Source organism: Tamandua tetradactyla, chromosome 2 (genome assembly GCF_023851605.1).
Source record: "Tamandua tetradactyla isolate mTamTet1 chromosome 2, mTamTet1.pri, whole genome shotgun sequence".
Classification (NCBI taxonomy): Eukaryota; Metazoa; Chordata; class Mammalia; order Pilosa; family Myrmecophagidae; genus Tamandua; species Tamandua tetradactyla.
The window spans coordinates 43826846-43851916 of NC_135328.1; the positions used below are offsets into that span (position 1 = coordinate 43826846).

The following is a 25071-nucleotide window of genomic DNA, read 5'->3' on the forward strand; positions in this document are numbered from 1 at the left end:
CTCCAGACATTCTTATTTCCCAGGAGAAAATAAGGCTTTACTGTGGTAGCCATAAAACACTTTTACGCTGCCTGAAATTTCTCACTTCTCTCCATCCCAGCAGAGAGAAGGGCAGCATGAGGTTGGAGAATCAGGGCAGTGTGTCTGAATTCTTCCTCCTGGGGCTCCCCATCCATCCAGAGCAGCAGGGTGAGTTCTTCTGCCTCTTCCTGGGCATGTACTTGGCCACGGTGCTGGGGAACCTGCTCATCATTCTGTAATCAGACTGGACTCTCGCCTCCATACCCCCATGTACTTCTTGCTCAGCCACTTGGCCCTTACTGATGTCTCTTGCTGATATGTCATCCTAGCTAAGATGCTGATAAACATGCATTCTCAGGATCAACCCATCTCCTATGCAGGGTTTGTAACCCAGCTATATTTTAAATATTTTTGGTTGTATTGATAACCTTCTTGCAGTGATGGCATATGGCAGGTATGTGGCCATCTGTCACCCTGTACACCACACCACCGTCATGAGAGAAAGACTGTGTTCCTCACTGGTGGTTGGGTCCTGGTCATTCTCACGTAGCAGTGCAGTGCCCCACACCTTCTCCCTGGCCCGGCTGTCCTTCTGTACTGTTAACACAACCCCTCATCTCATTGGTGATCTTGTTGCTCTCCTCAAACTGTCCTGCTCAGGCGCCTCCCTCAACGAACTGGTCATCTTCACTGTGGGGATGTTGGGGGTCATCACACCACTGGCTGGCCTCTTGTGTCCGCATTGGGATCTAAATCCTGATGGTTCCCTTTTCCAAGGGAATCTGCAAAGCTTCAGCCCTCTGTGGCTCCCGTCTCTGTCTGGTATTTCTGTTTTATGAGACAGTCATGGTACTGTGCATTTTCCCGTCATGACACAACTCCATTGAAATGACACAATTTCTTCAGTGATATACACAGTGGTCATCCTATGATCAACCCCTTTGTCTACAGCCTGAGGGAAAGAGACATGAAAGGGGCTCTGGGGAGACTTTTCAGAAGGGAGATAGTTTTCTCCATTATAATCATCCCATCCTATCATTTCTTATTTCACCAAACGGCACTGTCAGGGATTCTTCCTTGAAAAGCTATGCAGGCGAAACCTTTCTGCTGGTACTTATCCCACCTCCCTGTTGGATCACTTGCTTTGGAAGTTCTTCCTGTCACCTCCCCCTACACCCGCTGAGATTATCCAAACCTCCAGGCACTGACACCATGGAATGATGCTTGTTGTAACCATCTGTGTCTTTGGACAAAATTCTTTTTCCTTTAGCTGTATTGTATGTCTCTTTATTTTTCCATAAGCCTCAAAATCTGACCAGACAGCAACACATTATCTCAGTTGTCTTCAAAGTGCCAAACATCTTTTAAGTCAGGAGTGGGAATTATCATCCTTAACAATTGCAGTATTGCCTTATATACATGAAAAGACAAAAAAAAATGCTGGCTTTTGTTTATGTTTCCCCTTCAAGGAAAAAGAAATTCTAACTGCAAATTTCTTTGCTACTTTGATTGTTAAGTATTTTTGGTAAACTGTATCTTCTTATCCTTTATGTTTCTGATGCCATCGTTGGAGAGTCTTGGAAACGTCAAATGTGATGTGGTTTGGAGATGGTCATTGCCTTTAGTAGTGTTTATGTGGACTTCGTATGAGTTTGTATCAATGTTGGTGAGACCTAGTGAGGTAGATAACTAAGATACTCATAAAATGTCTGTATGAAAATGTATGATAGTCCATACTTTAGCAAACGGTTCCTTAGTTTCTCTCTCAATTTTTAAAGCATTTTTTTCAGACCTAAAAATTTCAATGTCACTCCTCAAATTTAAAGTAAGTAAAGTCAGGATGCTGTCATACCTAATGGAGTAGCTGGTTAATTATGAGCTTGTGTTTCTTGTGGTTTCTTAAAATTTAGACACAGTGCAACGCTTTGGCAGGTGATTCTAACAAGGAGCCTGGGTTGAGAACACTTGTTCTAAGTGATTAAGATCCACACATGTAACACAGACGTGACTCAAGATGCATATTCTGAAAATAAACATCTGCATCTAAACTGGGAATTGTTATAGCATAAAACAGGGGGAAAATACTGCCAAACTTTTGCAACACAACTGAAAGAACCTCTTGTTCTTGGAAGCTCTGTAGAAACTGAAATTTAGACCAAAGATAAAGATTCATCCCTTGGTGAGTAATTAAAAGTGGCAGTTATGACTCAATCTATCCTTCGTTAGTGACTGAGTAGAAAAAATGTATTCTCCTAAAGGAAATAGCTCTGAAAAATTAAGCAAATGAAATCTTTCCCTGTTGAAGTTTGCTATGAAATACGTTGCTATGTAAAGTCTTCCCTAGTGTAGAAATTCCGCTGATTAAGATAAGGAGAGGGACATCTCAATGGAAATGCTTATCCAAGAGGAATTCAGCTTATTTTTTCTTTTAGTCTTATTTGGTTATAATTGACAGTTTTAAAGTGCTCAATTTGATGTGTTTTGAAACATGTAAATACCTATGAAACTATCACCACAATCCAGGTAATGAATATTTAGGACTTTTATGTTCTCTTGATAATTGACCCCCTTAAAACCAAGAAATGACAATCTTTATCCCCCTCCCAAGACCAGGGGCAGGCCAGGCCAATCACTCATGGTGGCTTTTGATTAGTAACTTTGGATTTCAGGGAACCTGGCTCTGAGGGAGGCCATTGTTGCAATGTGCTTCAAACAACGATGGCAGTAGGGGAGACTTCCAGATGTTGTGCTTCCTCGGGGCTATGGGTAAAAGTTAGTTGAAGGACTGCATTTTCTGAGCAGGCCAAGAAAGCTCAGCTTTGGGGAGACATGGAAGAAGCTCTTAGCACCCCACCCGTTCCTCTCCCCAGGCTACTTTGGAGGCAATCTTCGCTGTTTTAATCCAGCATCCATATTTTTATCAACAGTCTCTTCAAGGCAATCTAGGCTTTTTTGTATCAAGCACTTCACAATTCTTTCAGCCTCTGTATGTTACTCAATTCCAAAGCCATTTCCACAATTTTCAAATTTGCAATAGCAGCATGCCACTCTCCAGTAATCAAAATCTGTTTTACATTCTGTGCCAGTTTGAGAGGATGCATGTACCCTAGAAAAGCCATGTTCTAATCCTAATCCCATTTTGTAAAAGCAGCCATTTCTTCTAATCCTTATTCAGTACTGTATGTTTGAATCTGTAATTAGATCATCTCCCTGGAGATGTGACTTAATCAAGAGCGGTTGTTATGCCGGATTAGGTGGAGACGTATCTCCACCCATTTGGGTGGGTCTTGATTAGTTTATGGGAGTCCTATAAAAGAGGAAACATTTTGAAGAAAGTGAGAGATTCAGAGAAAGCAGAGAATGCTGCAGCACCACGAAGCAGAGAATCCACCAGCCAGAGACCTTTGGAGATGAAGAAGGAAAATGCCTCCCAGGGAGCTTCATGAAACGGAATGCCAGGAGAGAAAGCTAGCAGATGATGCCATGTTTACCATGTGCCCTTCCAGTTGAGAGAGCCCTGGCTATGTTTGCCATGTGCCTTCTCACTTGAGAGAGAAACCCCGAACTTCATCGGCCTCCTTGAACCAAAATATCTTTCGCTGGATGCCTTTGAATGGACATTTCTTTAGACTTGTTTTAATTGGGACATTTTCTCAGCCTTAGAACTGTAAACTAGCAACTCATTAAATTCCCCTTTTTAAAAGTCATTCCATTTCTGTCATATTGCATTCTGACAGCTAGCAAACTAGAACACTTTCCTAGGGTGCTGTAGTACATACCATAGTGTGGGTAAAGTTAGACAATGAGAATTTATTCACTCACAGTTTTGAGGTTAGGAAAATGTCCAAACCAAAGCATCATTAAGCCAATGCTTTCTTCCCAAAGACTGTGGCATTCTGGGGCTGGCTGCTGTGATGCTTTCCTTCTTCTCCCACAGAGTAAGCATGTAACCATGTTTTCTAGTCTATTCCTTGTCTTCCAGATTCCATTTCTGCTTCTTTCTCTCTGTAGCATTCTCTCTGTCATGTCTGAATTCGTTATAAAGGCTCCAGCAGTAGGATTAAAACTTATAGTGAATGGCCTGTCCACACACACCTGAACTGAATTAACCTCATAAAATTTATTATTTACAATGGATTAACACCAAAAGGGATGGATTATATATAAGATGTTTTTTCTGGGGTATAGCCTCAAACTACCACATACAAAGGCTTGTCTGCAGAAAACTACTAAACATTGCTTTAAAAAATCAAAGAAGATCTTATAAATGAAAAACTAAACATTATTAAGATGTCAGTTCTACACAAAGCAATTTATAGATTCAACACAATCCCATTGAAAATTCCAACAACCTCCTTTGCAGAAATGGAAAAGCCAATTATCAAATTTATATGGAAGGTAAAGGGCCCCAAATAGCCAAAAACATCTTGAAAAGGAAGAATAAAATAAAAGAACTCACATTTCCTGATCTTGAAACTTATTACAAAGTCACAGTAATAAAAACAGATGATAGATACATAGACCAATGGAAGCTAATTGAGAGCTCAGAAGTCACCCCTCACCTTTATACCTAACTGATTTTTGAGAAGGGGGCAAAGACCATTCAAATGGGAAAGAACAGTCTTCAAATAATGCTGGGGAAACTGGATCTCCACTTGCAAAAAATATATATAAAAAAGAGGAATCCCCTATCTCATACCTTACACAAAAGAATCAACTCAAAACAGATCAAAGACCTACATATAAGAACTAGAACTATCAAACTTCTGGAAGGAAACAGGGAAGATTATCTGGACATAATGTTAGACAATGGTTTCTTAGAGTTTCCACCCAAAGTACAATCAACAAGAGAAAGAAAAAAAAAAACCCAGATAAATGGGACCTCATCAAAATTACAAACTTTTGCACTTCAATGTTTTCAAAGAGAAAATATTTGGAAAGCACATACTGATATAGGTTTAATATTCAGACTACATGAAAAATTCCTTCAACTTAACAACAAAAAGACAAAACCTATAAAAGATGGGCAAAAGGCTTGAACTGATACTCTCCAAAGAACACAGAGAAATGGCAAGAAAGCACATGAAAAGATGCTCAACATCATTAGTCATCAGAAAAGTGCAAATCAAAACTACAATCAGATACCATTTCATACCCATTAGAATGGCTACTGTTAAAAAATGGAAATTACAAATGTTGGAGAGATGTGGAGAAAAGGGGCATGCATTCCTTGTTGATAGGGGAATGTAAAATAGTGCAGCCTCTATGGAGACCAGTTTGGCCGTTCCACAGGAAGTTAATAATTCTATAATTATAGAATTACCATATGAATTGGCAATCCCAGTAATAGGAATATACCCTAAAAAGTGGAAAGCAGGGACTCAAGTAGATATTTGCACACTGATGTTCATAGCGGCATTATTCACAATTGTCAAAAGATGGAAAAAGCCCAAGTGTCCATCACCCAATGAGTGGATAAACAAAATGTGATATACGCATACACTGAAATATTACTCAACTGTAAAAAGAAATGAATTCCTGATACATGTGACAGACAACATGGATGAACCTTGAAGACATCATGTTAAGTGAAATAAGGCAGACTCAAAAGGACAAATATTGTATGAGCTTAATGATAAGAAGTAATTAGAATAAGCAAACTTATAAAGTCAGAATCTAAAATATAGGTTACCAGGGGACAGGGTGAGGATAGGAAATAGGAAGGTAAGGCTTAAAATGTACAGGGTTCCTGTTTGGTATGATGAAAGTGTTTTGGTAGTGGATAGTGGTAATAGTAGGTCAACACTGAAATTTACAGCACTGAAATATAATATCTGAATGTGACTAAAAGGAGGAAATGTTAGCGTATATAAATGGTGACAGAATAAAAGTTTTTAAAAATTCTGTCGAACTACACTTTATAAGCAGTGAATCCTAAGTTAAACCATGACTATAGTTAATAGTACAAATATAAAAATGTGTGTCCTTCCATTGTAATAAATATTCCACACCCATGCAAGGCGCCTGTCATGGTCAGGTTCATGTGTCCGTTTGGCCAAGTTGTGGTCCCTGTTTGTCTGGTTGGGCAAGTGCTGGCCTGTCTGTTGCGATGAGGACATTTCATAGAATTAGATCATGATCACTTCAGCTGCATCCACAGCTGATTCCATTTGTAATCAGCCAAAGAGGAGTGTCTTCTGCAATGAGTGATGCTTAAGCTAATCACGGGAAGCCTTTTAAGGAGGATTCAGAAGCGACAGGCTCTATTTATTCCTGCTTTGGCTGGCAAGGCTCTCCTGTGGAGTTCGTCCAGACCTTCCGTCGGAGTCCTCGGCTTCACAGCCTGCCCTGCGGATTTTACACCCTGCATTCCCGCGGTCACGTGAGACACTTTTATTAATTTTCTATTTGCAAGTGTTTCCTATTGATACTGTTTTTCTAGAGAACCCTAACTAATACGGTGCTACTAATAGGGAAAAGAAGTGGACCATTAAATTTTAGGTAATTTTGAATCGCTTATTTTCTAGAGTTTATCTAAAATACGTGATTTTTATATATCTAATTTCCCCTGTACTTCAAAATCCTCCTTAGGGGATCTTTTCTGTTCATAAGGAAAGCACAAGAGTAAGAATTATAGTGAGAATACCTGTAGAAGCAGGAATTCTGCCATAAGGATGTTATGAATTTGATACATATAAACCCTGAAAATCTGTTCTGTAACTACTGGTTGAAGAGTGCTTTGAAAATTACTGCTTTTTTTCTTTCTTTGCTTTGTATATATGTTACATTAAGCAATTTTAAAAGTTTAAAAAAATTAAAAGTAAATTAAAAAAAGGTTAGACACAAAGTTTTTACCAAAAAAATCGAAAAAAAACTTGAGAAGCAAGGAAGATGCCACTCATATGATTAAACATGTGTGCTTCTGAGCAGTGTCTTGGGTTCTCCAACCATGCGAGGCATATGCTAGGAAAGAGCTACATTACTATGGACTCAACAATCACTGACCCTGGAATACAGACTAAACAAAGTGGTCTTCTTTCTCAAAATGTCTAAAGGAGGGAGTGTCTACGTGAAGGGTTTGTGAGACATTCAAGGCAACATTATCCATTTGCATTTGTGTGACTTGGTCACCAGTCAGAAGGACTTCCAGACATTATTAACTGGACTGATTCGTATTGTTTTGGAGATTTATCAGCATTTAATCTCTATTCATTATTATGTCCATAAATAAAGCTACTCTTTATGCATTCAACAGATAAGATAACCAAAATAAAATAAAACCTAGAAAAATGTATTTCTTAATTAATGCTAATATTTCAGTTCTTATGTAGGATTTTTTTCCACTTTGTACTGATTTCTTGCAATTTCTTTTCCTTATGTTTTCCTCTGATTTGCCAGTATTTGGGGATTTGAGGAGCCAGATTTCAAGCAGCGTATTGATGTCAGCATGCTATACCTGAATGTCGGTATTCAGTATTGTTGCACTTACTGTTCAATTCTCTCATTTTATTCATATTTCAGTGGCATGAAGATTAATTATTTGACAAACTAGTCATTCTGGTGATTGATTTTCCATCAATTTTTAGCTTCCTTTAGTAAAGTACCTGGTATATATTCAGTAAATGGCAGCTATTATTGGTTAAGAATATTTTGATCAGAAAATCAATTCAGAGATTTAGTTCACAAGTCAATCTGTGATTTGAAAACTATATCATCTAAAGTAAAAGAACCCAGTCCAGAGCATGGAACAAAGCTTATGTGTAATTCTGTGAGTTATTTCTTCCTCAGCCTAGATGAAAGGGGACGAGGAAGGACAGGTGCCGGGGTGGTTACCACCTCCCAAGGTTTGGCCTATAGACCAGGTCTCAATTTTTTGCCTTGACTCAGTTTTTCCTTCCCTCTTAGTAGGAACCGAGGTATTGAGCCCCTTCTATGTGCCCAGGTCTGTGTTAGGCAGTTGGAGAAAGAGAAAAGCAAACCAAACCCCTCTTCACTTGACATGCTTACAGCTTTTAAGGGCAGAGCTAATGAGCCTCACTTGTGTTCAAGTTGGTTCAGGATCTTGGATTAGGAGGGAGAGCCTTGAGCAGGACCCAGAATAGCAGATATTTTAGAGAGTTTGAGAGTTAGCAGAGGCACCATCCCAGAATTTACAGTGGTGGCAAGCAGTGGCTGGGTGAACGCTGCGGGATGATATGGCAAAATGTAAATTTCATTGATTAGTTATTTTTCTGTGTGTTTAGTAAGTTCTTTGAGTGTGAGGTTTCCATCTCAGATAATGAAAAGTTACTTAAAAGATTCTTGTTCTAGTGAATTATTTTTTATTAAAACACCATTACAATATTTGTTGCTTTTGTACATACCATTCTTACGATACTTCTTTTTAGAATTATAACTGCATGTTCAAATATACATTACAGACCAAGAAAAGTCATTTTTTTGTTGTTTGCAAGTCAATTTTTGTTCTATTATTCAATAATCTTCCACCTTAGGCAGAGTGCATGTAATCATTTTTTTAGCTTGTTTTTTATTGTGAGAAATAACATATATACAAAAAAACAATAAATTTCAAAGCACACCACAACAAATAGCTGTAGAACAGTTTCAGAGTTTGGTATAGGTTACAATAACAAAATTTTAGCTTTTACTTCTAGCTGCTCCAAGAAAATTGTTTTTTTATGGAAACCTCACCTTTTCATGACACCTTCTTGGACCATCCTATTTAAATTTGAGCTGTTCCTTCACAGTCTTTATACCCCTTCACTGCTATATTTTACTCCATGACACTTTCACTAATACCATGTCATTCATTTCACTGTTTTGATCTTTGTGTTTTTGTCTGGTTGTGTATTGATTTGATTTTTTTTCTTCCTCCCCTTGGAATGTAAACCATAACTGATGAAGTATTTTTGTCTATTTTACTCCCTGCTCTATCCCACAGTCTAGATTAGTGTCATATTTATGAAGTCCTTAATAAATATTTATTGAAAATAATAAGTAAATAAACAAATGAATAAATTCATTTAATAATTGCCAAACACTTTTTAAGGGTCCTGATATTTTAAAAATTAGTGGTCATCATCCCTACCGTTTATTAAGTGTTTGCATGTCCCAGGCACTGATAAGAACTTTCATGTGGATTTTCTCATTTAATCATTACAACAACCTCATGAGGAAGGTTCTGTCATTATTCTCACTTTACACTTGAAGAATCTGAACATTGTCAGCTGAATTAAATTACTTAGGAGCTCACAGCTAGTAAGTGACACTCAATTCAAGACATAGCTTTGTTATAATCCCATGGGGTTTCTCTTCTGAACAAGGCAAAGCCCCTACCCTACAGAGCCCTTCATGATAGTGGGGAGAATTGCAATCTTTTGAGGAAATATGGGAGCCTTGCTCCATATTATACCTATAGTCTTACTCAACTACTGTGTATCCTTAAGAATTGCCAAGAGTTCTGTGGCCCCAGCTGCCATCCACCTGGAACCAGTCAGGCAGAGAGAAGCCCAGGGTGTCACTGACTTCAGAGACGTCTTCCCCAAGGACCTCAGTGGCTCAGCCCGTCTCGCCCCTGCTCAGGCTCTCCCTAAGAGATCAGCAGGAATTTGTTCAATAGACCCATGTTGGCTCTTTGTCAAGGATCTTGGGTGCTTTTTCACCTGTGTCTTCCTGCTGTCTCTAAAATGAAATCCTCCTGCCCTAGGTTCCTTTTCTGGTAAACAGACATTCAAGTCTGTAAAAGTCCTCAGGCTCCAGAAGCTGCATCTCATTCTTTGGATCCCGAGTATCTTGGACAGAAAGAGAAGACTCGGGTAACAGCCCAGAGCAGATGGTAGCTGAGCTTATAAAGGACCAATACAGGTCACAAGGGCCAGTATCCTGCCTCAATAAATGGGTGTGTGTGTAAACGTGAGATAGGTGTGTGTGTTGTGTGTATATCTACGTGTGTCACTGACTCACACGTGGGACATCTCTACCTAGATGTGTAGCGATCAGGCAGGTGCTAGAAATCCCTTCTGAACAATTCCTGTGCTTTAGTGGTTATGCCAACATTGTTTACGTATTGTTTGTGTGATTCTGTGTTACAATTTGAATATTTGAGTGCCCATATACAAATGCTGTTAACTATTTTTGTTGCTCTTTTTGTATTTTGAATGTCTTGAGTATGTGGTGGTATGTTTATTTATGAATTGTGTGTGAATTTTTGTGAAACAGATTTGTATATACCCTGACCATCCTCGTCTTGGACGTGCATATGAGAAAGGATGGAAAATCACCCTTCAACAGTGTGTGTGTGTCTCTATGGCCCTGTGGGTGGGTGGTATGAGAGAGAGACAGACAGACAAGCAGACTACAGGTATATAAGTGTACACGTGTCCATATTGTGTGTACCAAACTCACACTTTGATTAAATTCACCTAGAAGGGATAGGGGAAAAGCAAGGACTTGACATATTACAATATGTGCGTGTTTGCCTGTGTATGAAACAGCCTCACTTTCTGACATTTCTGTTAACTCAGACCAGAACCCAGTCAAGAATCTTCAAATTGGCTCCTCTTTAAGCCTTGTTGGGGCCATTGGACTATGTGAGTTGAATTTTCCAACAGTGCCCCTAAGTCCATAAATATTTCTTACTTATATTTTTACTAGTACATTTCCTAATATAACTTATGTGGACAGCTTAATTGAACATCATAAGTATATGGAACCTTGAATAGGGCATGAGATATAATATGTTTTTTAGTCAAGAAATGTGATGGCTCCCACTTCATTCTTCTTTCTCAAGATGTTTTTAGCTATTTGAGGCCCCTAATCCTTTCAAATAGAAGTAATAATTAGCTTTTTTTATTTCTGTGAAATAGTCTGTTGGAATTTTGATTGGTATTGCATTGAATCTGTACATCAATTTGGGAATAATTGGCATCTTAGCGACATTTAGCCTTCCTATCCATGAACATGGAATTTATTCAGGTCTTCCTTCATATCTTTAGCAATGTTTTGTAGTTTTCTGTGTACATGTCCTTCAGATCTTTGGTTAAGTTTATTCCTAAATATTTGATTCTTTTAGTTGCTAATGTAAATGAAAATTATTTTTATTTACTCCTCAGATCACTCATTACTAGCATATAGAAACATCATTGATGTTTTTTTGTGCTGACCTTGTATCCTCCTACTTTGCTGAATTTGTTTATCAGCTCAAGTAGCTTTGTCCAGTTTTCAGGTTTTTCTAAACATAGGATCATGTCATCTGCATAGAGAGACAGTGTCCAATTTGGATGCATTTTATTTCTTTTTCTTGCCTAATTGTTCTAGCTAGAACTTCTAGCACAATATTGAAAAGCAGTGGGCATCCTTGCCTTGTTTCTGATCTCTGAGGGAAAGATTTCAGTCTCTTATCATAGAAAAAGGTGTTAGCTGTGCACTTTTTGTATATGCCTTTTTTTCATGTTGCAGAAGTTTCCTTGATTCCTACTTTTTGAATTGTTTTCATCATAAGATAATGCTGAACTTTGTCAAATGTTTTATATGCATCGATTGTGATGAGAATGTGGGTTTTCCTTTTTCGTTTGCTAATGTAGTGTACTACATTAATTGATTTTCTATTATTGAACCATCCTTGCATACTTGAGATAAAACCAACTTGGTCATGTTGTACAATTCTTTTAATATGTTGTTGAATTTGATTTGCAAGTATTTTGTTGAGGATTTTTACATCTATATTTGTTAGAGAGATTGGTGTGAAATTTTCTTTTCTTGTAGTATCTATATCCAGTTTTGTTATTAGGGTAATGTTAGCGTCATAGAATGTGTTAGGTAGTGCTACCTCTTCTTCAACTGTTTGGAAGAGTTTGAGCGGGAATGGTGTTAATTCTTGAAATGCTTAGTAAAATTTTCCTATGAAGCCGTGTTTCTGGGCCTTTGCTTTATGGTAAGTTTTTTGATGACTCACTCAATCTCTTTACTTGTGATTGGTTTGTTGAGGTCTTCCATTTCTTTTTGCATCAGTATAGGTTGTTTGAGTGTTTCTAGGAAGTTAACCATTTCATCTAAGTTATCTATCTTGTTGGCATACAACTGTTCATAGTAATCTCTTATGATCTTTTTTATTTCTTCAGTATTCATGGTAATGACCCTTTTTTGTTTCTGATTTTATTTATTTGTAGCTTCTCTCTTTTCATCTTTGTCAGTCTAGCTTCTAGCTAAGAGTTTGTCATTTTTGTTGATCTTCTCAAGAACCAACTTTTAGTTTTAGTGATTCTTTACATTGTTCTTTTATTCTCTATCTTATTAATTTCTGCTCTAATCTTCATTATTTCTTTCCTTCTGCTTGCTTTGGGGTTACTTTGCTGTTCTTTTTTTTTTTTTTGCCTTGGTTCTCCAGTTGTCCAGTTAAGTCATTGGTTTTTAGCTCTTTCTTTATTTTTAGCGTAGGAATTTAGGGCTACAAATTTCCCTTTCAGCTCTGGCTCCAGCCAGGTAATCTAGGAATTTAATCCTCAGAAGCATCTTTTAGCTAATTACAGGTGGAAGTTGGTGGTTAATTACCTTAGCTCTCTTGCACCATGTGTGGGACATCTCTGGTGCATGTTCTAAGAGGGCTGTTTCTCAGAAGTCCCCCTTTGAGACCAAGTCTCAGTTGTGCTAATGGTAACTTATTCATTAGCACAGCCTGTAATGACCCCCTTGTAAAGACTACCTTCTCTTCAATTCTCACATCTCTTCCCTCTCCTTTACTGATTCTTCCTGGAATTACCTCCCTAATAAGCTATTTGTACTCAAACACTTACTTCAAGATCTTCTTCTAGAGGAGCCTAACTTAAATACTAAGTTCAGGAAGTTGTCTTAAAACCCTCAGGATAGGATTCTGGTTTTGCATCACTTTCTGGCCAGAGAGCAAGTGAATCTATTGATGGTGTTAAGTGGAGTGGAGAAGCATCATAATTATTATGGACTGGGTTGATGTATAGGTAGAAAGGGAAGCATTGCCTTGTGCAATCAATGTAATACTTTGAAAGATATTGGGGCAATAATAATTATAAGAACTGTGGAGCTGGTTGCCTATTATTATTGTCCATAGAAACTCAAAGTGAAAAAAAATGACAGGCCCAGGTCAGTCAAGTAGCAATTCAGGACACTGTGAAATCCAGTAAGTTCACATAGTATTTAAAGAGACCCTCATTTTCTGTTTCAGGTGGATGGACTGTGCAGAAAACCAGACATAAGATTAGTCAAAGGGGTGAAATAGTTATGCCTGGCAAATATTCTGTCAATGACATGATAAAGCGACCTTAATTTGGGGACAAAAGACTCTGCTATGCTCTTTGTTCTCACCATTTCTGAATATGTCAACAACTTCTGACACGAAGCACCAGCAACCCTCTGCCTGGAAAAATGTGTTTGGCTCATGCCTTTTTTCCCTGGGAAAAGCACTCAGTATTTGATGGATGGGAGTTGATGGTTATATATCCCACCTTCTTCTCCAGCTAGTAAACAATCTGAGGTGTGTCTTATACTGATTCCAAAACATCTCCTGGAAAACTGGGCCCCAGTTGATGACAGTGGTAACCTGCTTAATACCATCCTTTAACATCTGCCTTCCTTCTCTGTCTCACTCTAGTTCCCTAGGCTGTATTCTGTATCTCTCCAAAATAAAGTCCTTGCACTCAAATAGTTTTCTTAGGGTTTGCATTCATGTGTGGGATCCTTCTTGGATTCTGAAGTACTGATATTGCCAGGATGTGGATTGGGTGAAAAGTCCTGTTGACACAGAGACATTGTTTAAAATTGCAGTCATTATGAACCAGCTGCCATACTTAAATTTTAAGGGTATGTTATCTAATTTAGCTCTGGCAACAGTCTTACAGGGAAGATATATTATTCTTATATGCATTTTATAGAGGCAAAGCTAATGTTCAGAGAGATAAATAATTTGCATAAAACACACGTTCATTACATGGAAAGATCATAGATGTATTAAATTAAGGTCTCTCTCCATCTAGCATCTATAGGCTCAACCTTCCCAGTCTACCATCTCGTGAATGGCACAGTATCTCCCATAGTGGTGGAGGCACCTGCACGCTATCAGAGAGTGGTGGCATTTTGCCCCCAAGTGACATTTGGCAGAGTCTAGAAATATTTTGGGTTATTACACCTTAGGGAAATGCTCCTTGCAGCTAGTGGGTAGAAGCCAGGGATGTTGCTGAACATCATATATTTCATAGAAAAACACCCCATCCCCTGTTTCAAATAAAGAATTCTCAGACCTGGCCTGAGAAAACTTGCTATAGGCAGATGACTGTATCTACTTGGATGACTGGAAAAGGGCCAGTTTATATAACTCTATGTAATTATTATCAATGCCTCATTTCACTTTCAAAAACATTCCACTTGGGGCAACAAGTTATATGGTTATATGATCACTTCATCTATAAAGCATAGGCTTGTCACTAATATGTAAGCTCCATAGGGAACTTAGGAGTCTGTCATTTGCTTTTATATTCCAGTGGGTAGTCAGACCTTGTCCACAATTGAATAAGAGACTTTCTTGGGACAAAATCTGTTTGATCCTTAGAGTGTTATAGCTCTTTATTACTAGACTGAATTTATACTCCTTATTCATACTGAATGTTTAAGAAGAAAGTATGCAGACAATGCACTGATGTTTGTCCAGAAATTCACTATCTCCATAAGAATGGTTGTAATATACATTTGCTAGTGATAATCCACTTCTTAGTCCCTGTTATTTTCTGATCTTTTTCATCCAGAGCAGAAAAGATGGTCATGGAAAGAATCAGAGCAGGTTTTAGAATTCTGCCTCTTGGAATTCCCATCTGGCAAGGGCATTAAGGTGCATTATTCTCCCTGATCCTCAGGATGTACCTTTCCTCTCTGCCAGAGAATCTAGTTCATCAGGCAGGACTCTCACTGAAAGATACCCATGTCACGTGGTCTTCCTTGATGTCACTTTCTTTTCTGGCATCTTCCCTAAGATATTGGTGAATATGCGGATGCAATGCCAATTCATCTCTCATACAGGGTCGTTTTGCTGTTGTATTTTAAAAATATTCTTTGGTTGTCATTGGCTGCCTTACCCAGGGGGTCCTGCTCAGGCTAGCCTCATTGAGTTGATCATTGCAATTGCAGTGGAACTATTATTTGTCTTGCTGTTTATTGGCATCATAGTTTAACATGGCTAAACTGGGGCCACTATATTCAGTGTGTCCGCCACTGAATATATGCAAAGTCTTGTCTTTCAACAATTAAAATTACATTGTTGCTTATGTGATATTCACAGGGATCACCCCATGCTGAACCCTTTCATCTATTCTGTAAGGAACAGAGACATGAAAGGGGGTTGGTTTCTTAACAGCTTTATTGAGATATGGTTCATGTACCATGTGATTTACCCATGTGAAATGTACAATGCAATAGTTTTTAGTATACTCACAGACATGGCCAATGATCATCATATAAAATTTTAGAGCATTTTCATAACCTTGAAAGAAAAATCTGTGTAGCACTAGCTATCAGTCTTCCCCCAGAAACTCCCACCAGCTGTAGACAACCACTATTCTACTCTCCATCTCTATGAATTTCCTTGTACTGGACATTTCATATAAATAGAACCATATAATACATAGTCTTTTTGACAGATAACTTTCACTTAGCAAATTGTTCTCAAGGTTCAGCCATGTTGTATAATGCATCAGTACTTCATTTCTTTTCATGGCCAAATGATATTCCATTGTTTGCACAATATACCACATTTTGTTTATCCATTCATCAGCAGATGGACATTTGGGTTGCTTCTATCTTTCAGCATTATGAATTATGCTGCTATAAGTATTCATATATAAGTTTCTGTACATACATATGTCTGAATTTATCATGTGTAGCTATCTAGGAGTGGAATTGCCATGTCATGTGGTAATTTTATGCTTTATTATATGAAGAACTGCCAGACTGCTTTCCAAAGTGGCTGAAACATTTACATCCCAACTAGCCTTGTATGAGAGTTCCAGTTTTTCTACTTTCTAGAAAACATTTGTTATGATCGGATTTTTTTCACTCAAGCAATCCCATAGGTGTAAAGTGTTATCTTATCATGGCTTTGATTTACATTAACCTCTTAACTAATGACATTGAGCATCTTTTTATGTGCTTATTCATCCTTTGTCATATCTTCCATGGAGGAATATCTATCCATATCCTTTGTACATATTGTAAAAATAGCATTTGTTTTTTTATTATTGAATTTAGTAATTCTTTAAATATTCCAGTGATACCAGTTCTCTTCTTTTATTTCTTTGGAAGAATTTGTGAAGAATTGGTATTAGTTCATCTTTAAATATTTGGCCGAATTCAATGTGAAACCATCTGGAGCTGGGTTTTTATTTGTAGGTAGTGTTTTGATCACTAGTTCCCTCACTTTACTTGTTATAAGTTGATTCAGATTGTCTATTTCTTTTTTTATTCAGTTCCAGGAGCTTTTGTATTTGCCAGGGAGAATTTATAGGGGAAATATTTTTTGCTCAAAAGAAAATAACCCACTTGTATTCATAGAAGAATCAGTTATACTAACAACATTGATTTCTTGAAAAATTATGCAGATAACTATCTTTGCTTTTTACACCTTTTCAAGTTTCCTTTTAATATTCCTTTCTAGTCTGTGTCATCTATAGAACTGAAATGAACAGCAATAAATGTTTTAATCAGCAATCTCTAAAGCATTGGATTTATTTTCATGTATAAGGAATTATTATTCCAAAGTGGTGAAAGCACATCCTTATTTCCTTATCTTGCTGTGGAAAATTAAACACTTTATGTTTAGCCCTCCTTTCATAATTACACATGTAAGAACTGATGTTCTCACTAACTTAAGAAGTGACACATTTTTATTTTATGTTGGTGTGATGTTAATTTCATGTGTCAACTTGGCCAAGTTATGCTGCTCACCGGTCAAGCACTGGCCTGATTGTTAGTATTTAAGTAAGCACTGTATCGATTGTTATTGTAAGGACAGTTCCTGTACTTAATTCACCAGTACATTGATTGCATCAATGGCTGATTACGTGTACGATCAACTGAAGAGATCGCCTTCAACATTGAGAGAAGTGTCAAACAATCAGTTGAAGGCTTTAAAAGGAGAAGTGTCATGTGGGAGACCTGGGTTCGATTCCTGGACCATGTACACCAAAAAAAAAAAAAGAAAAGAAAAGAAGTGATTATTTCATTAGTCAGAACAGAGAATTTCTACCTCTGCTTTAGTCAATCAAACTGTTCTAGGGAACTCGTCAAAAACCTTCATCGGGATTCCCAGCTTGTGACCTGCCTTATGGAATCCCTGCAACCCTGTGAGACAATTTATAAAAATATCATATTTATAGATATCTCCTATTGTTTCTGTTTCCCTCGAGAATCTTGATTAATACAGCTTTGGTACCAGTAGTGGGGTGCTGTGGTTGGAAATACAAAAATGTGGAAACATATCTGGTTTTGGGTAATGTGTAGAGGCCGCAATAACTGTGAGGTGCTTGCTAGAAAAATCTAGATTTCTTTGAAGAGATTCTTGGTAGAAATACGGATGCTAAAGATACTTCCTATGGCGACTTAAGAGAAAATGACAAATTTGTTATCGGAAATTGTAGGAAAGGCCATCCTTTGTTTTAAAGTGGCAGATAATTCTCAATACATTTAAAAGGATTCCAGTAATACAAAGCATGTATTCTGACCACAATGCAATTAGAAATCAACAACAGAAAGTCTCTGGAAAGTTCCTTCAAATAATTTGAAAACAAGATAAAATAACAAAGCATTCTTTAAGTCAAAAAAAGAAAATTAGAAGTTATTTAAACTGGATAAAAACAAAACACAACTTATCAAAACTTGTGGGATACCATGATGTACTTAGGGGAAATTATATAGCACTTGTTTTCATTTCCTAGGGCTGCCATAGAAAAGTATAATAAATTGGATAGCTTAAAACAAGAGAAATTTACTGTCTTACAGTTTTAAAGGCTAGAAATAAAAAAAGTATCTAAAGGATCATGCTCTCTCTGAGCTTGTTTTGGAAGAATCTGTTTCATGCCTCCCTATCTTCTAGCAGTTATTGGTAAAACTTGAGTTTCAATCTACGCCTCAGTTGTCACATGGTACTCTCCCCTGTGTCTCTCTCTGTGTATCCAAATTTGTCCCTCTTATATGGACCCAGCCTAATTCAGCTTGGCCTCATCTTAACTACTCACATCTTTAAAGACCTTATTTCCAAATAAAGTCACAAACACAGGATTTTAGGAATTAGGACTTGTCTCTCAGGGGGACACAATTGAACCCAAAACTGCACTTACTTATGCCTCTATTAGTAAAGAAAATAGATCTCCAATCAATGACCTCATATTCTTTAAGATGCGATGAAGAACAAATTACAGCCAAAGTAAACAGAAGAAAGGAAAGAATAATGATCAGAACAGAGATCAACAAATTAGAAAAGAGAATAATAAAGAAACCTAAATGAAACAAAAAGATCAGTGAAATTGATAAACCACTAATGTGACTGATGAGGAAAAGAAGAGAGCAGACCCAAATTACCAATATCAGATGTAAGAGTGGTGTCATTGCTACAGATGCCACAGATATTGACAACTAACAAGGGAATATAAGGAAGATCTGTATGCCAATAAATTTGCTATCTTAGGTGAAATTAATGTCTTTTGATATATATGGTTGACTTTAGAAGTTCTTTATTCATATATACATCAATATACATATCTTCTAGTTAATACACACCATTGTCAACAAAAAGTAGTGTCAAATCTAATTTGTCTAATCAACTGATATACGATTGAATCTTAATGAAGTTTTCATTTGTTTTTCTCTGATTACTAATGATGTTGAGCATCTTTTATATGATTATTAGCTCTTTTGAGTCTCCTTTCTGTGAAATTCTTATTAATCTCTTGTGCCCATTTTTTGGTTTTGTTGTACATGCATACATTCATGTATTTTTCTAATAAATCATAAGTTCTTACAGAGGAATAGGTTTTAAAAAGCTCCCAGACCAGTGGGTGGGAGTTGGAGTAGCAGAAGATAAAGATGAAAATATCCCAGGAATTGCCTTATGATACTTGGGGAAGTAGTAATTCCAATTGTTATCTCAAAGAGACTGAGGTTCTCATACCGTTTAATTAAGTAAGAAATGTAACACAGTCAATGATTTTATTTTTGTCTCCATGCATGTACGAAAAGAGATTTGTCAGTGATCTTCTGGTGTGAAAAGGAATCTTGTCAAATCGCGACTTTTGAAAAATCAAGCAGGTCAACGGTGACATTATAATCAGGGCAACTATCATTCACAGGACTCAGCAATAATTTCTGAAGTCCAAATACCTTACAGAACTTCTTCATTCAAATAACAACTACAAGGGAAGATTGATTTTAACATAAAAACAGAACAGAAACTTGTAGTACTTTATGAATATTTATACTTCTTCATATTGAAAAAATGGGCATGAGTGCATTCATATTCTATCTGGCATTGAAGAAATGGACCTGCAGACATATGAAATTAATTTGGCATCAATTTTATAAGCAGTTTATTTGAAACCATCTCTTGAATATCTTTCTATGATACTTTGATAAACTTTATCTATACATGCTGACTCTACATCTGGGGACAGGAGCACCAAGATTTATAAAAACTCTTTCTCACTCCCCCTGGGCTCCTTCATTGTCAAACAGCAAAAGCGTTAGTGGTTCTTCTGGTGTTCTTGAAGAAACATGGGGCTCTGAAACAAGAGACCTAAGGTTAACACATTCACCTTCCAGCTTGAGTGGACTCTGACTTTCATTTTTCCAACATGAAAAGCCTTATGAGTCATCAAATTCCTAGGAGTAGTTTTTGTGGTTATTATCACTATTCTTCCAAGGTTGAACTCGTCTATTATCTGCTATTGACAAACCATTCTTTCCTCAAGGGAAAATGAAGCAATTATTCACTCTGTCTTTAATTTGAAACTTGGGGATTCCTTTTCTCCTGGGCCCTTTCCATGGTTTGCAAAGTTAGATCTCATGCCCGTTCCTCAGGAGCTGTGAACAGGAGTGTGAATATATCTTCCTTGTTTGATTGTGAACTGATGACCCTTCTCCCTTTTATAATGCCTCCTTGAGACCACAGACCGACCTTGTTGGATTCTGGTCTTGCAGACAGAAATGGAAGAACTGTCCCATGCCTTGTAGCTGAAGGTATCTGTGCGCTTGACTTAAGGAAGCAGGTCAGAGCAGGAGTATAATTTACATTCAGCCATATAAGTGTTTGTGTGCTTCTGAGTGCATGTATTAAGGGTGTGTTTCTGATTCCTAGCATTACTCTACCCCTCCTGAAACCAGATTATGAGTATAATAGACAGACAGCTCCACCTAAAATAACCTGGAAATTGATCATCTATCCACACTTTGAGAGAACAGGACAAAAATGATCTCCTTTCATTTATCTTTTATCTACATGTGAGTCTTGTTGGATTTTCCTTCAAATGCCCCGCTTCTCTTCAATTTTCTTTATTTCCATTGCTGCAGTCCTGATATAAGCAGCTATTATGTTAAACTTGCAATAGCCTTCTGTTAAGACTCCTGCTGTAACACTTGACTTCTTATAATCTCCTCTTCACCCAGTATTCTGAAAGATGTTTAGAATGCTTGAACTACTCTCTTACATATTTTAAGGAGTTTCTACTGAAATTTTCTATTATGGTGGAAAAGGACTTACATAATCTGGCTCCTAAATAATTCTACAATCTCGTATCTTTCCCTTGCTTCCTATGCTCCTTAATTTTCTCTGCTCCTCAATACCTAGTCCTTTTGTCTCTCAAGGTCTTACACTTTCTGCTGCTTCTATTTAGAATGCCATTTCTAGAATTGTTATATGGCAGGATCTCCTTATTATTAAGGACTCATTGTAAAGAATCCTCTTTGAATAAGTTTCCTCATCACATTAGCCTCTTTTAATTTAACAATATCTATCAAGACTGTGAGTGTACATACCCTGTAATTTGATTTCTTGTTATCCTACAGATACATTTGCCCATGTGGAAAATGACACATTAACTTTGCTATTTATTGTAACATTGTTGGAAATAGAAAAATACTAGAAACAACCTACATGCCTATCAGACCGCTAACTAGAACTTTATTGTAATAAACTGACTAATAATAACATTGTAATGAATGGTCAAACTGAATGTAATTCTTAGATAATACCATAGCAGGAACTTTAACATAATGGACTGAATAGCACAGGGCTTTTTAGAGGCCACCTTTCTCAAATTTGAGAATTTTGTAAATATCGGAAACATTAGTTTATCCTTAAGAGGGGATGAATCTTATAATGAAGCACCTTCTGAGTACTCAAAGAGAAAGACTTTGGGGTGGGCTACAGTGGCTCAGTGGCAGAGTTCTCGCCTGCCAGGCCTGAGACCTGGGTTCAATTCCCGGTACCTGCCCATGTTAAGAAAAAAAGAGAAAGACTGTGATTGGTAGTCTTAAATTATTACATGAGTTATATCTTTACTAGGTTGAACCATCATATTTTTCCTTATTGTTTTTGAATGTTTATAAGAGTAAGACTAAGACTTACTGACTGAAGAAAAAAAGAGAGAGGAATGATAGAATTAGCAGATTATAAGGAGGGTTAGAAATAGAACAAGAGAAATATCCAATATGAGCCACTGGCATAAAATCTAGGTGTTCTGGGGATTTGAGTAAGAGTGATCTGCTTTGAATTGAGGGAATAAGTAAAGTGGGAACTCAGAAGGTCAACTAGTCTTTGTTTTCCTGATTTCCTGAACATTCATTTAGAAAGAAGAATGATAGACTGAAAACCTCATTGATAGGGAAGGAGTTTTGTTAAAAGAAACAGGCAGCTTTATTACAAAGTATGTGTTAGAACTTTTATCTGCATAGATTTCATTAGTGTTCTTGCCTTGACCAGTTTCATATGTTTTTACCAAGTCTCCAAATCCTGATTTCTGGAAGAATCAGAGCAACCACTGGATTATTTTATCTTGATCCAATCCAGGAAATAAATCATTAGCCAAAGAGTGTATGAGAGGAATAAGGAAGGTTCAGAGAGGGCAAGAGACAAATCGCAGAGCCTTCTAATAGTTTTTCTAAAAACTAGTAATTGATATAATCCTGGACCTGATTTCCTAATCTCAGATTTCTGTCATGAACTCCTAGAATCCTCAAGTTTGAACTTGGTATGATCTGATATATAATTCTGATGTTCATTGCCTCTCCAAAAGAGGTTGCTTTGGCTTCCAGGTAGATGCATAATAACCTGAGGCCAGATTGTATGAGATATCTCGGGTTAAAATTCACCATAGCGATGAGTTCAGAACAACGTTCTTGTTATGTGATGGTTGTGATGATTTCTCATCTTTCATATCTCCATCTCTCTTTTCCTCTCCAGCAACAAAGAGCAGCATGAGGTGGGAAAACCAGAGTGTTGTGTCTGAATTCCTCCTCCTGGGGCTCCCCATCCAGCCAGAGCAGCAGGGGGGGTTCTTCTGCCTCTTCCTGGGCATGTACCTGACCACGGTGCTGGGGAACCTGCTCATCATCCTGCTCATCAGGCTGGACTCTTGCCTCCACACCCCCATGTACTTCTTTCTCAGCCACTTGGCCTTCATAGATGTCTCCTTTTCATCGGTCACCGCTCCAAAAATGCTGATGAACATGCTGACACAGAGTCAATCCATTTCCTATGCTGGGTGCATTTCTCAGGTGTACTTTTTCTTACTTTATGCTGATCTTGACAGCTTTCTCCTCACCTCGATGGCCTATGACAGGTACGTGGCCATCTGTCACCCCCTTCACTACACCACCATCATGAGTCAGAGCCTGTGTTTCTTGCTGGTAATTGTGTCTTGGGCCCTATCCTGTGCCAGTGCCCTGGTACACACCCTCCTCCTGACCCGTCTCTCTTTCTGTGGAGACAACACCATACCCCACTTCTTCTGTGACCTCTCTGCCCTGCTTAAGCTGTCCAGCTCTGACACCACAGTCAATGATCTGGTTATCCTCACTGTTGGGGGGGTGGTCATTACTCTCCCATTCATTTGCATCCTTGTCTCCTATGGCCACATTGGGGCCACCATCCTGAGGGTCCCCTCAGCCAAAGGGATATGCAAAGCTTTCTCCACCTGTGGCTCCCACCTCTCTGTGGTGTCTCTGTACTATGGAGCAATAATTGGACTATATTTTTTCCCCTCATCCAGTAACTCTAATGACAAGGATGTTGTTGTGGCTGTATTATACACTCTGGTCACGCCCATGCTAAATCCTTTTATCTATAGCCTAAGGAATCGGGATATGAAAGGCGCTCTGGGAAATATACTCAGTAAAGGAACATGCTCACCATGATGGGCACTGTTTTCTTTATCAACTGGATACAAGACCTAACTCTGCCTGTACATGCAGCATGAGCATCTTTTCCTCTCAGAATAGCTGTTTCTTATTGAATCTTGATTGGTCCTCTTTCTACTCGGTCTATTTCATCTTGAACTTAGTTTTCTGTTCTGTGTAGTTTTTTTTTGTTTGTTTATTTTGGAGTATTAAAGCATTTATCTGCCCAATGACATTTCCTAGAACTTTTTTCTTTGTATATGGTATTTCTTGTAATACAAATGTAACATTTTTTGTAGTCACAGCTTCTTATCATTTTTGTTTTTATAGTTTACAGCCTTTATTTAACAGAATTTTTCTTTTCTCAAAAAATGGTAGTTCCATGATTTTACTTTTGTATTTAATTCTGTAATACTTTTTTGAATTATTTTTCGAATGACATTAATTAGTAATCTGGTTTTACTTTTGTTTCAAATTTTTATCCATCACCCAAATTTTGGTTTTTAGTTGTGAGAATAAAATGATGATGACATGTGTATTACTGTTTTTTATCGTTTTTTTAAATTGAATGAAGCCTTGCCAAAAATTGAAATGAGGTAGTTCTCTACAAAAAGACAGGAAAATATTCCAGTCTCAGGTAGTGAATTCAAACTTGATTGGAATCCTCTGTGTCCTAGGATGGCCAACTGGAAGTAAGGCATGACAGTGAGAATAGAGATTGTAAAGTAATTCTTTAGGTAGTGATGTTATTATGGATGACTCTGTTCTGATAAGGAAGTTCAGCCTTTCAGGACATAGGGTTGAGAATGCTTAGGCTGGGTATCAGGAAATCCAGGCAACCCGAATTGAATTTAAGGGAGGACCTCATTGTAGTTTAATCAGAATATATCTGAATTTATAAGGGAAAAAGTACTTCCTTTCCCAAGTGCATAAGTATGATTTTCATAGAAAATGTTCAAGTTTTGCTTTTAGTCCATGAGAAAATAACTGCTGCTACTCGAGGCAAAAGTAACCAACTTCATAACCATATTCCAGTTACTTTGACAGGTATTTTCATAGCCATTATTCCATTTCCTTTCAACAAATATATAGCAGAGAATTACAAATAAGAGAGGTTTAGCAGCTAGCATGGTGCCACCAAACCAGCGATATTGAGTGGAGGTGGTACTCAAAGTACTGAATGTGTGAGGTCCAAGTCTGTGTCTTTTAAATCCCTTGAACTTTTTTCAGACTTGAGCAATCTTTTTTTGGGGGGGGGGGGGGTTGCATAGTCCAGGAATCGAGCCTGGGTCTCCCTCATGAAATGTGGGCATTCTAACCCATAAACTACACATGCACCCTTGAGCAATTTTTCAATACCTTTTACTAGAAATTTTATTTTTTATTTTAAACTTTAAAAATATTAAAATAGCATACAAACAAAGGAGCATGTATATATGCAGTTTAAATATATCTGGATGTTGTATATGTTTTATACAACATATATGTCATATATATATATATACATATATATATATATATATGACATAGAAAACTAACAGCATTGTTGAAATCACTTGTGTCTCTTCTTCAATTGTCTCTTCTTCCTCTCTTGAAGGTGTCCAGTATCTTGAATATTTTCAGTATGTCATTTCCTTTATTTGTAGTTTA

At 37.5% G+C, this 25071-nt stretch overlaps 1 protein-coding gene and 1 pseudogene across 1 annotated transcript; both read left to right on the forward strand.

Annotated features, from left to right (window-relative positions):
* Nucleotides 1-289: 289 nt before the first annotated feature.
* Nucleotides 290-894, forward strand: LOC143656076 (olfactory receptor 1J4-like; annotated as a pseudogene).
* A 21606-nt stretch (nt 895-22500) lies between these two features.
* On the forward strand, nt 22501-23439 carry LOC143656082 (olfactory receptor 1J21-like). The gene has a single exon (XM_077127831.1). The coding sequence runs from the start codon at nt 22501-22503 to the stop codon at nt 23437-23439; it is 939 nt and encodes a 312-aa protein (XP_076983946.1).
* Nucleotides 23440-25071: the final 1632 nt, after the last annotated feature.